Raw genomic sequence first — 14656 nt, 5'->3', positions numbered from 1 at the left:
GAAAGACGCCACCATCGTCGCATTTCGACATTAACAAAAATATGGTAACAAGCTGGACGCAATATCGTCTTGGACTCCTCCTGCACACCATGATCCTTGGGTTCCCTATAATCAAACCACTTCCCGTGACCAGCTACTGCCGCCGCTCAGCGTCCTTAGCAGGTAATCGGTCTCGGTCCAGGTGCCGAGTACGCCTTTCCGCCGTTGTTCGGGACGCCGCCGGCGCCGTAGATGTTGATCACGATGGACGGGTCGCTCTGCTGATAGGCACCCGGGAAGCTGACGGTGGAGCTCGGCGAGAACGTCCCGGACCCCGTGACCCTGACGTTGGCGCAGGAGATGTAGAACTGGGCGCCCTTCTGCGAATAGGCCGAGTGGAGGGCCAGCAGCTCCACGCGCAGGAGGTAGTCGCCCGGCGCGATGCACCGCGGCAGGTCGAAGTAGCTCCACCCGCCGCCGCCGATCATCCTGTCGACCGCCCACTGGCCCGACCCCGTGTCCAGGGTGTCCTCGGCGACCTTGAACCACTGGAGGCCGGTGACGCCGCCACCCGAGGCGCTGGGCACCTTGGCGAGCCATGCCGTGATTGGACCCTTGTGCGAGCTGGCGATCGGGTTGTCCGGGTCCCCCGGGAACTGGGCGCCTCCGATGACGTGCTGCCACCAAGCGCCGATGCGGTCGCCCGGCGCCACGGAGATGACTTCCTGCGAGGAGGTCGCTACCTTGCCGCAGATTATGTCTTGGGAGGTGACATCCTGGGTCGGGTTGTTCTGGTTCGGGGCGCGGAGACCCGCGAGGGAGCCGTATTCTTTGCCGTTGACCGACACTTTCTGTAGAACCCTTCATCAGCTTTGGTGGTTCGGCGAGAGACCATGATAATACTCACCTGAAAGATGGCATGGGCATGAGCCATGGAGGCAAACGCAATCGCGGGGAGGAATGCGAGCTTCATGATGCAGACAGGTTCGAGGAAGGAGGACTACTGGTCAAAAGGCAAGAGATGTGAGTGAAGAGATAGGACCACGCCGTTTGAATAGACCCTTCTGCGATGAATATATAATCATACAAAGCACCCGAATGTTTGTGCAAAGTAGGGCAACCCAATCACTAGAACCCAAGTCAACAATGCAGTTTGCTATCAATTCAGCCCATTCACGAGATTATACAAACAAGCGATAATCTGGTTCAAAACGCAGCATCAATATATCTGACATGCAACCTGCCGCCTTTGGAAGCAAGCCAGTGGTTCGGACCCAGAGCCAAGCTGAGCGGTGCAGCCTTTCGAGAATGCCTCACAGACGGAGGATTATGGCCGGCCGTGTATCTCTAGTGAGATGGTCTGCCCCGTTTTGGTTTGATTGGGCGCAACGGAGGCTTTCTACCGGAACTCCCTTTTTACTTGATGAGAAACCGATTTAGGCAGAATTCATGGCTGTCACGAGTCGTCTAACACGTAGCCCATGCACCGATGCTGGCACAGGAATGGGTGGTCTGGCATTATTACAATCGCCACCGAGTAAAAGCCTCGGCATCGGATTTTGGACGTTCACCCTGGTTCGCCGCAGAATTCCCGTATCGACTCGAGAGAGAGATCGGCGTTGCCGCGGGAAGGGGTTCCGGGTTACCGCCTCTTCGCGAACGGAGTTTTGCTATTTTCAACCCCGCGGCTACTGCCCTATATTACTCTGCAGATATTTGGCCTGCCTAATGAGGTCAACGACCGTTTCGTTGAACGTGCGGTACTCCAGTCCCAGGTCTTTCGCTGCCGTTTCCCCGTCCAGGCCGTGTGACTCGTCGATCTTCTGCTCCTCCTCGACAACGGTGCCCTTGGCCCAATCGAAGCTCTCGATAATGATCTTGGCCGCCAGGCCGTACGAGAACCGGTCGTTCGCGGCCGGCACGTATCTCCTGCCGCCGACTTCAGGCCGAAGCAGCGCCTCGACGTGCGCGACGGCAAGGTCTCGGACGTCGATCCAGAAGGGGACACGGGCCACGGGGAGAGGAGTCTCTCCGCTCGCGATCTTCCAGATCATGGCGTTGGACTCGTTCAGCCCTTCGACACTGTCGACTGGGTGTACGACCGGGCCGAACGTCATCGGGGGACACAGCGTCACGATGTCGAAGTGCGGCTTTTCTTGTTCGACAAAGTCCCACGCGGCGAGCTCGGCAAACTTCTTGGAGCCTCGGTACGCGACGACGGCGCTTGTGTCGGGTGCTGCAGCCTCGACGTAGGTCAGAGGGTTCCAGTCTTTGCCCGTGTATGTGAAGTAGGGGGGCGCTTTGCGGTTGGCGTCCAGGACCGATGCGAACGAAGACGTGATGACGACGCGGCTGGTTTTGGAGTTTGTGACTGATGCCTCCAGAATGGAGCGCACGCCGTTGATGGCAGGTATGATCAGCTCCTTCTCGTTGTCCTTGGTGTTGTAGGTGAATGGCTATTACGAACAAAAGCGGGATATTAGACCATGGTCTCCAAACGCTTTGCAGGAATACCTACGCTGGCAACATGAATAACGGCATCAACGTCTTTGATCGCCTCGGAAAAAACGCCCGTATCCTCAAAGTCTCGGACTTGCACGAAGTCTAGTCTGTCGGCAAATTGCGGCCTGGCCTCGATCATGGCACGGCCTTTGGCAGGGGAGCGGGTCGCGCCCCGAACCTTGATGCCTCGAGAGAGGAGGACGTCGACAACATGGGCGCCAATGAAGCCTGTTGCTCCAGTGACCAAGACATAGTTCCTGTTCGTTCGTCTGTGAGTCGTGTGCTCTGCATCTATATGGAAGGGTGTCTGACGGCTTGCTTGCCATGATGCCTCCCGGTGATGGTGATTTGCCGAACAAACAAGTCTTCAGAGGCCTATCCAGATGAGAGTCTGATTTGACATATACTCCAAGCTGATGAAGCGGGAAGGCTTTTTTGTTTTTCGTTGGACCTGGTGATTTTAATGGAGCTTGAGAAACCAGGATTAATCGTTAGGGAAGGAACTCGTCCCCCCTCTTTGCTGCGGTTCCCCGCCTGCTTTTGGACGTCAGCGAGGACAAGGATGTTGATCTGCCTTGTATGCGGAAACAGGGATGATATATATACGATGCCGTTTGACCCCCACCTGGAAAGGTACTTGCTCAAAACGGCTACAATATCAAAGTCGATACATTGAGAAACAACTAGTGTCTAGGCTCCCGTTTCCGACAAGCGTGTTATGAACGAGGTTCGAGGGAAGCAGTATTTACATCTTATGTTTGGCGGTTTTGCGTAGAAAGCCCATCTAACATACAAACCTCCCTCCCCATTATCCGTCCAACATGCCATGACTTCTATCCCATTATTCATCCAACGTACCAATACTTCCACCCCGTTGTGAAATAGGACTGGGAAGGACTCCCGTTGTCTTTGCTGTCTCTGAGTAACACGGAGCGCTTCGGCCGGAACTCTCGGCGTAACCCTTGTGGAGCTGGCGGCTAACAAAGGTGGACCGTATCCAAGTGCCAACACTGCATTAGGACCATACAGAGGTGCTAGGGCTGGAAATAAACATGTCCCAAGGGTCGGTATTGTTCAAGTGATAACCCAAGTACTGATAGCCATCTCCGTGATATCCATTGGTAACCATCGTCCGAGTTCGGATCATTGACGTTGAACCAACCAAGCACCGCATCTTCATTGGCAACTTGGAAAAACTACGAATCAATTATTGGTGGTCACTGGTTGGTGAATTTGCCCGTAATTACGAACAAACAATTGGTTAAATGCCAGTGGCCCCTCAAGGTTTGTTGTGTGGGGGCCGCCCGCACCTCACCACCTCCCCGATTCCAACGTCCCATTCATCCCCACAAAACCTCGAAGCAAAACCCTGCGCAGCACAATGTCAACTTCACCGACCGCTCAAACCACTGCGGCAAGTCGACCCCCATGACGAGACGAATCCACTCGCCTCCCAGGCCGCTGCCGGAAGCCGAGCCCGAGGAGATCTACGGCCCGGAGGTGCAGCTGGAAGAGCAGGGCTTCGCGTGGTACAACCCGGACAGGTGGTACCCCGTCGAGATCGGCCAGGTGTTTGAGTCTCGGTACCAGGTTCTGCTGAAGTTGGGCTTCGGCTCGGCGTCGACTGTATGGCTGTGTCGCGACCTAAAGTACGTCCGTGTCTTGCATCGCGCTGCTCGAGGGCGCTAGGAAGGGGAGCAAAAGGCTGACGAGAAAACCTACCTAGCTTACACTCTTACGTTACGCTGAAGGTCTACCAAACGGGCCATCGCCAGGCGTTGAATGAGGAGAAAGTGCTCCATCACCTGTGGCGTGTGGCCTCTGATCACCCGGGCCAAAATCTCCTGCGTTCCATCAAGGCCAGCTTCGAAGTGTCTGGTCCAGCAGGCCCGCACGTGTGTCTGGTTTTCGAGACACTCGGGCTGTCGCTGGCAGATATTCGGGAGCTTGTCGGCGGGAAAGTCCCGGAAAACCTCCTGAAGGGCCTCACCTATGCTCTGCTATTGGGTCTGGACTATATGCACTCCGAGGCACACGTAGTGCATACAGGTGCGTGGTTTGCGTGCGGCGGTCAACAACCTGAATTCGTATCACTAACAAATGACAGACATCCAGGATGGGAACATCATGCTTGCCATCACAGACACATCCATTCTCGACGACCTTGTAGAAGCCGAATGGGCTATGCCGAGCGCTAGGAAGATCATGGGTGACAGGATAGTGTATGCGTCCACCGGGCTGGAGATTCCAGACGACCCCGGCGACCCGATCATATGCGACTTCGGCGACGCGAGATTCGGAGATGGGCCCTTCGAAGGCGAGGTGATGCCTGACTTGTACAGAGCTCCCGAGATCATTCTAGGGATGCCTTGGGATGAGAAGATTGATATTTGGGCCCTGGGACTCATGGTACTACCGTGGACCTTGCATAGGTGCTGGATGTCTTGCATGTGCTGATACCTCTTTTGCAGATCTGGGATCTGTTTGAAGGCAAGCTACTCTTCAACACCAGGGTTCGAGACCGAACGGCGTCGCGGGCAGCGCATTTCGCCAGAATGGTGTCGCTCATGGGTCCGCCGCCCGATGACCTCTTGGAACGGGGTTCATCCTGGAAGGACTTCTTTGACAAAGAAGGTCAGCCCTGCCCATAACCCTCTCGAACCACACAGGCCAAGTCGACACTAACTGCTGGAGTACAGGTAAACTAATAATCGATGGCGAGATTCCGGAATCCTCGCTCGAGGAAGAAGAATGCAACCTCGAGGGCCCCGACAAAGCCGAGTTTCTGATTTTCCTGAGGAAGATGCTTCAGTGGAGGCCGGAAGATAGACTATCGGCCAGGGAGCTCATGGAAGACCCCTGGCTGAACCGCCAATGCCCCGATGACTAGACGAACCCATCTTGGTTTCTTGCAGACCGCTACCGATGTCTCTTTTGTGTATATGACTACTGTACAGACCCATCTCTAGCACCGCCATAATGGAGGGAAACTGCACGCGTCAACACTCCATTTCCAACCTTGAACCCGCGGGACATCCGCCCTCGAGCAAAGCCTCCGGCAGCTTGTCGCTCGATCCGACTCTTCTGGACAGTCACGTCGAGTTCTGCAAATCTTCGTCTCAACTGCCTTCGCCGCCTCGAGTCCCATTGGTACCAACCCTTCTCGACAGCTGAAAGCCGAGATATTTCTAACTCCAACATTAAGGTTCACGTTCCGGCTATGAAGAACCCCTCCCCTCCCCTCCGCCGCCAGAAGGCTCGGACGTCATAGGACTTCGCTCTTCGCTACGTTTGAAGCCCCAAGCGTTCCTCTTCCCAATTTGGATACATCTCGGTTCAACCGTTCAACCGCATCTACAAGGCTGCCTTTGACGGCACTTCGAGCCTCGAAACTCCAAAGCAAAACACGTCAGCCGACAACCGCCCGCCATGTCCAGATACGCAGCCGCCCACGCCAACCCGCAGGGCCCGGGAGACGCGCGGCCCACGGCCCTTCAGGTCGTCGAGGACGAGGGGCTCGTCGGCAAGCTAGCCGGGACGGTTGTCCTCATCACGGGCGCGAACGCCGGCATCGGCCTCGAGACGGCGCGCGCCGTCCACGCGACAGGGGCGACGCTCTTCCTGACGGCCAGGGACTCCACCAAGGCCCGGCAGGCCATCGACGGCGTCAAGAACGGGCCCGGCCCCAACTCCGACGCGCCCGTCCACGCCGTCGAGCTCCGGCTGGACTCTCTAGCCTCGGTGCGCTCGGCCGCCAAGGAGTTCCTCTCCCGGAGCGACAGGCTGAACGTCCTCATCCTCAACGCCGGCGTCATGGCCACGCCGGAGGGCAGGACGGAAGACGGCTTCGAGACCCAGTTCGGGACCAACCACCTCGGCCATTTCCTCTTCTTCCAGCTGCTGAAGCCCGCGCTCCTCGCGTCCTCGACGCCCCGGTTCCAGTCCCGGGTCGTTTCCGTGTCGTCCATGGCGCACCATAGGAGCAACGTCCGCCTCGACGACGTCAACTTCGAAAAGGAGACGTACCGGCCCTGGACCGCGTACGGGCGGTCCAAGACGGCCAACATCCTCTTCGCGAAGGAGGCCGAGAGGCGGTACGGGTTACAGGGCCTGCACGCCCTCTCCCTCCACCCCGGGGTCATCGTCACCAACCTGTTGCAGTACCTCCCGGCGGACGAGACCGAGGCGATCCTGAACAGCGAGGCGATCAAGCTGGTCCTGAAGAGCGCGCCGCAGGGCGCGGCCACGTCCACCTACGCCGCGCTGAGCCCGGAGTGGGAGGGCCGGGGCGGCAAGTATCTCAGCAACCTGGTCAAGACGGGGCCTTCCACTGACAACACGGGGTACGCCCTGTGGATCGACGACGAGCAGTTGCCAAAGGAGCTCTGGGACAAGTCGAATGAGCTTGTGGGGTTTGACGAGAAGTGATGGTACTGGACTTTTTTGGGGAGAGAGGGAGATGTTGTTGACTGGTGGTTGATGGGAGACGTTTAGGAGAAGTGGGATGAGTCGGAATTAGTTGGTTAAAATTACTCCGCGTGCTACTCTATGTGCCCGGCAACCCCAAAGTCTTCTTTTCCAAAGCCGTTCCATGTCCTGATAATGACCGCCAACCGGGTCAGTCCCTTGAGCGCCAAAGCCATGCAAAGTTGTGTCATGTCATACAGTTCATAAAGAGCGGCATGCACGTTGCCATTGTTGTTTTTGTTGTTGTTGTTTGTCGTTGTCGTCGCTGTGATTGTAGTCATGGTATTATCGGCACTGGTCATGTGCCCAGTTGCCAGCCAACCCCCGTGACCGATTCCGCCTAGGCGGTGGCCGAGATGGCCTTGACCGGGGTCGGCAGCGTAATAATGCCGCAGTTGATGTTGCGCTGGGAGTAGACCTGCCCCAAGGTCCAGTTGCTGTTCTCCCAAGAGGTCTCCTCGCACTGGAGATCGGCAACGGCGTCTCCCCTTGCGGTGAAGCGAGTGCTGTTCGTGACGGTTAGCTGGGTATGTTCTCTCGTGCCGATTATTGATCATCCCGTAAACAGGGAGGGATTATTTCCCCCCTCTCCTGCGATGGGGCAAAGAAAAAGGGCAAACTTACGGATAGCTGGGGTCATCGTTGCAAGTCCAGGACTGGTTCAGCGTGAGGGCGCGCTCGGGGTAGCTCCAAGTGAAGGAGGTCGCGGCGCTCTGGCCCACGGGCGGGCTGCAGGTGTAGACCTGGTCGCCGTAGAAGAAGTCACTGAGCTGGCTGCTGGCGGCGCTGCAGGCAACGTCGTAGTCGAGGACGGGGTTCGAGACGTTGAAGCTGATGTAGCCCCACGAGTTCTGGTGGGCCGGCGTGGTGAAGGTGTAGCTGGCGTGGTAGTCGAAGCCGGTGAGCGTCCACTCGGGGACCTTGGCCGACTTCTGGCTGCAGGTCGCCTCCTCTTGGCGCCGGGCGACGGGCGAGGCGAGGGCCGGAACGAGGAGGAGGAGGGTGGAAAAGAGCTGCATTATGGCGGGCGACGAGGAGATGAGATGCGGTAGGTGAGATGAAGGATTGTGCTTCTTAGCGGACACTAGAGAAGAGGAGTCTTGTTGTGATGGGATGATGTGGTCACTCGATAGTTCAGACGGGAATATCGTCAAGCTTAAGTATCCGGTCTGCATCGTAAGGTTTCTCAACGGACCAGATGAGATGATCGTCGGTTCGCCTGTCGCGCCGGTAGTCTTCGCTTCCATTCAAAGTTCATGCCTGCCCGCCCTTGCATGGGCTACGAAAATCGGTTTAGCCGGAGAAGGCGGTGCACTCGTTGAACATGACGTAGCACCGAGGGCATCGATCCTCGTATTCGCGACCCCCTTCTGAGCTAACTTGGCCCCGTGTCGCCCCCGGCCCTCGACCTTCCGGTATGTATGATGTTTTCCCATCCCCACACCGGCAAACGCGCCGTAGATCGTTGCGTCCGTTGACAGACAAGCAGTGGAAACAGAAGGGGAGAAAAAAGAAAAAATGGGGGGTTGTGGTAACGGTGCAAGAAACGGCCAGGGCGGGCTGAGGTTAATTGCCCGATTCCGGCTTGTCGCCGCGGGCATTATGCTGCATTAGGGTAGCGGATTGATCGAGGGATTGCCATTAATAGAACAATTAGTCTCTCATCGTGCACGGGAGGTACAAGCCAGGGACATCCCTGAGTCGAGGACTATGGTAGTGTACTCCGGAGTTTACGCACATATGCTTCAAACTAGCGAGGGAGAAACAGCATGTGCCACTCCAACAGACAGCTATGCTGATCGTAGGCTCGTGTTGAGAGAAACACGATAGATGATCCCTTCGCGAGCGGTGATCGGCGCAGTGTCAGGACATGCATGAATGCGTTTCTCAGGCGGTACTCGCTTGCAGCTACGGACCCTACGAGGGGTGCCGTGGATATGGATACAGTGTGACTGGAATATGTAACCGTACCCATCAATTGGCCGACCGTGCGAGTTGCGTTTACGTACGTGTAATACGCATGCCGGGGATGGGGACGACTTCAAGGTCCTCGGGGTTCCGTCCAAGGCCGTCTCTGCTTGGTACCGGATGCCGGCATGGGTTTTCTCACCAAGAGACGAGATCCCCAGTAGCAAGGGAGACAACATAGCCAGAAATATCGGTGCATTAGCCATCGACAAGGCGGGCTGCGATTATGCATATCCGCTGCATATCATTGTTTGGTTTCTTCGTCGGGTACCTCGTCCCATCGTGCATCTTCCCCGTCGCGGCTCCACTTGTGCGACCTTGGCCCGCCATGCCCGTCATGCCACCGGAGCCAAAGGGCACGCCAGCGAGGTCCATCCGTGCTTGGACTCTGTTAGCTGACCGGTCACTTCCTCTTGCACATGCATGGGGTGACTCCCATTGTCATCGCGCATGCTTGGTGCTAGGTGTTCGCCTCCCCTCTGGCTCTAGCGTGGGAACGTTACACCGGGCTGCGGTTGTGTTCCTTCTTCACCGATTGTTGGGTTCCGGTACTCTCGGCCGATAAAATGTACGCCGTTTACTGTTGCACAGCCAAACGATCTGGAACACAAAATTGACGATGGCCTGGATGGTGAGGGCTGTGTCGATTGCCAGGACGCAGCACTTGATCTCACCGCTGGAATCTTCTCGGCGAGGACGTGGGAGGACGAGGGGCTGAAGAAAGCGGTATGTAACTATCCCGTGCCAGTGAAGATATTTCTCGGGAGTATTTGCATGGTGTTCAAGTGACACAGCGGCGAGCCTGACCGCTCCAGATCCCTGAAAGTGGTGATACCTAGATGTCCTTGGTTTCTTCAAGTGCAAACCTCGGAGGGGGGAGCAGCGGGGGACGGAAGATAATGCCACTTGCTGACCTAAGCATGAAAAAGCCACACTTTGCAACCAGCCACACATTTCGAAGGCAGATAGATATGTGGCACAATGTGGCGCATAGATTGTGGCGTAGAATATTGTGGTCCGAACATGCTGGAAGAACAAAACGCAAACGAACGGGACGAGTTTCCCGGGGACGACGGACAGACTCACCAACCTGCCAGAATGTCCGCGCTCCCTCGCCCATGAGTCGGCGGTCCAGGAGTCGGGCCGCCGCAACCACGGGAACCGGTCACATGTATCCTTATGGGACGCCGACAGGACGGAATGCTCCGGAGACAGCGATAACGGGAACGATAAGGATGGATCAACAAGACACGCCAATGAGGAAAGGCCGCTGGGGATCAGAGGTTCGCGAGGCGGGCAAACGAGAACGAGAACGAGAACGTTCGTCAGTCTGCGATTCTACATCGCACGTGTTGGACGCGCATGGACGGCAGGATGGCCAGACCACGTGCGAATGGGAGTCGACGGGAGTCTATGTTGTTCCTTCCCCCCCCTCATTGTCCCGATGAATCGTACAGAGCCCGATCCGGCAGCGCGAACGGCCCCACGTGTTGCCATGGTTTGTTGCCAGCAATGAAGGGGATAGTGGAGTCTAGCACGACGCTGGTTCTTGACTTGATGGGGATGTGGAAATTTCTAGACCACCCCCTACTGTTAGGTATTAGGCGACGAGCCCGCGCCAACCGCTAGCATTTAATACGTCTATCGTCGTCCTCTTCATATATTACAGAGAGGGTCGATGCCGGATTATCTGAAGCGCTGTTGCCGAGTTTCCCTCCAAAGCCAACCTAGTCCGTAGTGTGTGTGGTGTGCTGCATACAGATGCTGCGGGACAGAATGCCCGTCAATATATATCGTCAGCTGCAAAAAGCCGAGCCCGCCGCCTCCCCTGATGGCACTGAACCCTCTCCTCAATCTCACCAACAAGGCGCCGCTGTAGGTCGTCGTGAACAAGCCCTTGCCGAGACCTCTTCTGCCATCATGAACAAGGTCGCCATCTTGACCTCGTCCACTCACGAGCTTGGTGTGACAATTCGCCAGCGCTCAGACCTCCTCGCCCTCCTCGGGCCAACCTTCACCCTTGCCGTCCGCTTCCAGAGGCTCGTCGCCGTTGCGTCGTGGCTCCTCCTTGTCTACGGCCACCTCCTCGCCACCACAACCCTCTCCTCGACCATTGTCGCAACCCGGCTCTTTGCCGCCAACTCATTCCTTCTGCTCAACGCAACGATGTCGGCGTTTCGCAGGTCGCTGAGGCGTGCGTGGAACTCCAAGAATGTCTCAAAGCTGAGAAAGAAGTTCTTCATGGAGTTCGCCACTACGATACTCGGTCCAGGGGGCAACATGCTGATCGTGTTGGTCTTCTGGCCGGGGTGGATGCTCGTCCTCGGCCTGCTTCTCGCCGTCCGGATGATGGCCGGATGAGATGCCGCGAAACGAACGCCGCCCAGCCCGGCGTGATTATTCTTCACATAGCATACCGGCGAACCTCGACGAGTTTTGCGTCTTTGCAGAGCAACAGGACCGGCTCTCATCTCGCAAAGAAGAAGGTATTCCCACCAGCGTCTTTTCGAACCTCGGCATTATAGTCCTTTTCGGGGTCAAACTCCTGCCACAGGCTCGCTGGATAGATGTGCTTGTTGCGCTCATACCAGCGCCGGTCCACCACCTTCGTCAAGGTCGGATCGTCGGTCGCGCCCTCGAGGGTGTTGATATCGGGAAGCGCCTTGACCGCAGCAGCCTTGAGCGCTGCTGCGGTGGTGAGGCCGCCGTTCGGGGCAGCAGGCGCCTCCTCGAGTCCGGTTCCGTCCTTTAGGGGCGGTGCTTCGGCGCTGTAGTTGAAAAGCTGTTGGCCACCTGGGCCCAGACTCTTGTTGATCACAAAGAAGTAGAACTCGTAGTGCTAGGAAGCGTCAGCCTAGAAACCGAATATAGAAACAGTTGTCTTGAACTCACATGTGGAATGATGATGGACCCCCTGACCAGCATCAGGTCGTCCACGCCGACTCTTGCCCATTCTCTCCGTGCATTGGCCTTTTCCCCTACGCCGAGCTCCGCGCCGACTTTGCGGCTCTTGTCCAGGAAGACCCAGATGTAGTCGCCCTTCTTGACGCGCACCGTGCCGCCTGGTATGTTGGATCCATCGTAGAAGACAAATGGTATCGCAATCTCGGTGGCCTTGACGGCCTCTTGGATGGCCAGGAATTCGCGGCGCAACGCCTCCCGCTCGGCAGCTTCGCGGCGCAACGCGGCTTTCGACATGACCTTTGGCACAAATGCCACCGACGAGTTGGCTATGACCTTGGTCTTCTTCTCTGTCTTGTGTCCATCGCCGCCTTCTGCCTTCTTGTCCTTTCCTGTGGGTGCCAAGTCCTCCTCTTCCCCTTCGTCGTCGCCAAAGGACAGCTTGCTGGTGCCAATCTTCTTTTTCTTCTTCTTTGGCTTATTCGCGCTACTTGCCGAGTCGCTCGCGGGTTCCGATGTCATAGACACGGATCGATCGGGGGTGGATGCGCCGGACAAGGCGGCCTCTCGTTCGCGGTCCTGCTGGTCGAGGACCTCGGCGCGTCGCTTGCGGAAATCGGAGAGCGCGACGAGGCCGACGGTGCTGTCCGAGATGCGCTCAGTCACTGTTTTGTTCGACGGCGTGAACCGTGAATTTCTTGTATCAGACATGGTGGGTTAGGGCGAGTCCAGAAAGGAAGGAAAGGGGGGCGCAGAGCAATACATGTGGATGGAGAGAGCTTCGTCTCGTCTTGCATCGAGTCTGCAACAATTGAAAGAAACGACAGAATAACGTGTGTAAAAAGGTTTCATCCGTATATTAACACGGTGTGATGGGACCCACTTCCCGTGGTGGGTCCCGTTCGCTGGCAGACCCACCTTCTCCCGCCTTCACCTTCCCCGACCTACGCACTGAGTGCGTGCCTCCTCATCGCCGTTCGCCTTTCTCGCCCTGCAGTGAGCTGAGCTGTGCCTCCAGCTCTTCTCCAATCCCCCGCCACCCGCTTATTCTTCTCATGGACCATATTGTCGCCCAACGTTGCTCATAGGGATTTCCTTGCTTTCGGCCGCTTGTTCTCTGTTCTTCATTCCACTTACTCCTTGCTTGGTAGACCCGCTCCCGCCCAATCCACCGTTGTTGCCGCTCGCCAACTTCCTTCACCGCCGTTACTTCCACCGGTCTCGTTCGATATTCGAGAGTACGGTACGCTATGAATATTCAGCAGCCGGTTGTAACATCGTCTGGGCCGTACAACGGTCCTGGCGCATTCCCTGCGCCCTCAGGGGGCCCGCTGGGGTTTGACCAGTACTCTGGGCCGCTTCAGTCTATCGATCAGTCGGGCCCTTACCCGGGCCAAGGCTATGGAGGACCTCCACCTGGGGTGTTATCCAACGTGAATGTTCAGCCTCCGGTTGAGCATATGGCTGGTCCAGCGGCCTATCCGAGTCCCCAGTCGCAACAAGTGAGCGCGGCAGAGGCTCCCCGTCCTGCCGCTATCGCCGCTGCCGCCTTCAACCCTCTCGCGCCGACCCCTCAGGACCTGAAATCGGTCAAGATAAGTACTCAATTCGCGCTGCGGGAATATCTGGCCCTTCAAAGAAAGAGGGGTCGTCTCGATGGCGCCACGTCGTTGGAGTTGGAAGACCAGATCAGGAACCAGGGCCGAATTCTGCTTGGCGACCTCAAGTTCCTGAGAAAAAAGGTCGGGGTCCTGATCAAGGAGGGCGAGAATCACCGCTGGAGGAACTGGCTGATTGGCGGAGCCGTGTAAGTCTCTGTTGTTTGCAGTCGGCATGTGCTTCATCCGGGGCACTCGATATTGACATACTCCAGGGCGACTTTCATCCCAGCCGTAAAGAGAATCTTCCGCCGGCCTTCTGACAGGTCACAGGATCAGGTGCAGGCCTCCAACAGCACCGAGTACGCCTTTTGGCGCAGTAAGGCACTAGTCGCTCGCATCAAGGACAGTCTCCTCGGCCGGAACAGCTTCGCCAGCATAGCCTTCTTCGTCTTCGCCGTCTTATATGTTTTCACCAACGAGGTCTCCCTCCAGGTGGCCAAGACAGTCTCGAAACGCTTGAAGCGACTCGGTGCCAAGATTGAGCGGGGCGACGCCGATATCGTCGAGCAGGACATGAAGCTGCTGGAGGGATGGCGATGGCGGGTGCTTATGTGGGGTCAATGATTCGAAAAGGTTTCCATGGCCAACGTGACGAGTATATATGATGAGCATGAGCAAACAGCGGCGTTGCATGATGACAGCGTGTGGATTTCGATTCTTATTAGGACCAAACTTGAGTCGGGGCACATGACAGATTATCGGCAAATGACTATCGTAGATAAAGCCTCATTTACATATCTGGCTGAGCAAAGGAGATTCGAGCGACTTTCTCATGTGCCTATCATCCCATCGTAAGGATAGGCACTGCAGGGTCTGGGTTGCCTCGATTCACGATGGCACAACCAGTAGGACTATATGCAACTATCAGGAGTGTTTATGCGATAAGGCAGTAGAATGCATGTATTCGCCCTACGACGGGTTATCCCGATTTCAATTCTTGCTGCCAACAACATCATCCAAACCGTTCGCTCATCCGCCCCTATCATTGGGTGGCGAAATACCAGAAAGCATGATGAATAAGAAGAAAAGACGCCATTCCAACGACGAACTCCATCAACCAAGCGACACGACCATGCAGGATGCAATTCGTCATGCCGATCGCGGGTCAACATGCATTCGACCTCGTGAGCCCGGACCTCACGCAGACGCGTACTATCGCAATCTGTACTCTACCGCAC

At 56.7% G+C, this 14656-nt stretch overlaps 9 protein-coding genes across 9 annotated transcripts; 4 read left to right on the top strand and 5 right to left on the bottom strand.

Annotated features, from left to right (window-relative positions):
* Positions 1 to 155: 155 nt before the first annotated feature.
* GLRG_09070 (glycosyl hydrolase family 61) lies at positions 156 to 952 on the bottom strand (the record flags this gene model as incomplete). Its single annotated transcript, XM_008099755.1, has 2 exons — positions 156 to 830; positions 887 to 952. 2 exons carry the CDS (start codon positions 950 to 952, stop codon positions 156 to 158), a joined length of 741 nt encoding a protein of 246 aa, XP_008097946.1.
* Positions 953 to 1667: 715 nt separating this feature from the next.
* Positions 1668 to 2807, bottom strand: GLRG_09069 (NAD dependent epimerase/dehydratase; the record flags this gene model as incomplete). Its single annotated transcript, XM_008099754.1, has 3 exons — positions 1668 to 2435; positions 2498 to 2738; positions 2794 to 2807. 3 exons carry the CDS (start codon positions 2805 to 2807, stop codon positions 1668 to 1670), a joined length of 1023 nt encoding a protein of 340 aa, XP_008097945.1.
* A 1102-nt stretch (positions 2808 to 3909) lies between these two features.
* On the top strand, positions 3910 to 5371 carry GLRG_09068 (uncharacterized protein; the record flags this gene model as incomplete). The annotated part of the gene is made up of 5 exons (XM_008099753.1): positions 3910 to 4130; positions 4208 to 4530; positions 4589 to 4890; positions 4953 to 5115; positions 5181 to 5371. 5 exons carry the CDS (start codon positions 3910 to 3912, stop codon positions 5369 to 5371), a joined length of 1200 nt encoding a protein of 399 aa, XP_008097944.1.
* Positions 5372 to 5910: 539 nt separating this feature from the next.
* Positions 5911 to 6909, top strand: GLRG_09067 (short chain dehydrogenase; the record flags this gene model as incomplete). Its single annotated transcript, XM_008099752.1, has 1 exon — positions 5911 to 6909. One exon carries the CDS (start codon positions 5911 to 5913, stop codon positions 6907 to 6909), a length of 999 nt encoding a protein of 332 aa, XP_008097943.1.
* A 379-nt stretch (positions 6910 to 7288) lies between these two features.
* GLRG_09066 (uncharacterized protein) lies at positions 7289 to 7967 on the bottom strand (the record flags this gene model as incomplete). The annotated part of the gene is made up of 2 exons (XM_008099751.1): positions 7289 to 7454; positions 7573 to 7967. 2 exons carry the CDS (start codon positions 7965 to 7967, stop codon positions 7289 to 7291), a joined length of 561 nt encoding a protein of 186 aa, XP_008097942.1.
* A 1147-nt stretch (positions 7968 to 9114) lies between these two features.
* Positions 9115 to 9291, bottom strand: GLRG_09065 (uncharacterized protein; the record flags this gene model as incomplete). Its single annotated transcript, XM_008099750.1, has 1 exon — positions 9115 to 9291. One exon carries the CDS (start codon positions 9289 to 9291, stop codon positions 9115 to 9117), a length of 177 nt encoding a protein of 58 aa, XP_008097941.1.
* A 1545-nt stretch (positions 9292 to 10836) lies between these two features.
* Positions 10837 to 11277, top strand: GLRG_09064 (uncharacterized protein; the record flags this gene model as incomplete). Its single annotated transcript, XM_008099749.1, has 1 exon — positions 10837 to 11277. The coding sequence occupies one exon, from the start codon at positions 10837 to 10839 to the stop codon at positions 11275 to 11277; it is 441 nt and encodes a 146-aa protein (XP_008097940.1).
* A 106-nt stretch (positions 11278 to 11383) lies between these two features.
* Positions 11384 to 12528, bottom strand: GLRG_09063 (uncharacterized protein; the record flags this gene model as incomplete). Its single annotated transcript, XM_008099748.1, has 2 exons — positions 11384 to 11755; positions 11809 to 12528. 2 exons carry the CDS (start codon positions 12526 to 12528, stop codon positions 11384 to 11386), a joined length of 1092 nt encoding a protein of 363 aa, XP_008097939.1.
* Positions 12529 to 12689: 161 nt separating this feature from the next.
* GLRG_09062 (uncharacterized protein) lies at positions 12690 to 14042 on the top strand (the record flags this gene model as incomplete). The annotated part of the gene is made up of 4 exons (XM_008099747.1): positions 12690 to 12772; positions 12969 to 13060; positions 13141 to 13624; positions 13691 to 14042. The coding sequence occupies 4 exons, from the start codon at positions 12690 to 12692 to the stop codon at positions 14040 to 14042; spliced, it is 1011 nt and encodes a 336-aa protein (XP_008097938.1).
* Between the last annotated feature and the right edge of the window lie 614 nt (positions 14043 to 14656).

This window comes from Colletotrichum graminicola (assembly GCF_000149035.1).
Source record: "Colletotrichum graminicola M1.001 genomic scaffold supercont1.45, whole genome shotgun sequence".
Lineage (NCBI taxonomy): Eukaryota > Fungi > Ascomycota > Sordariomycetes > Glomerellales > Glomerellaceae > Colletotrichum > Colletotrichum graminicola.
The sequence above is the reverse complement of the archived record's forward strand: the minus strand, read 5'-3'. Positions and strand labels throughout refer to the sequence as shown.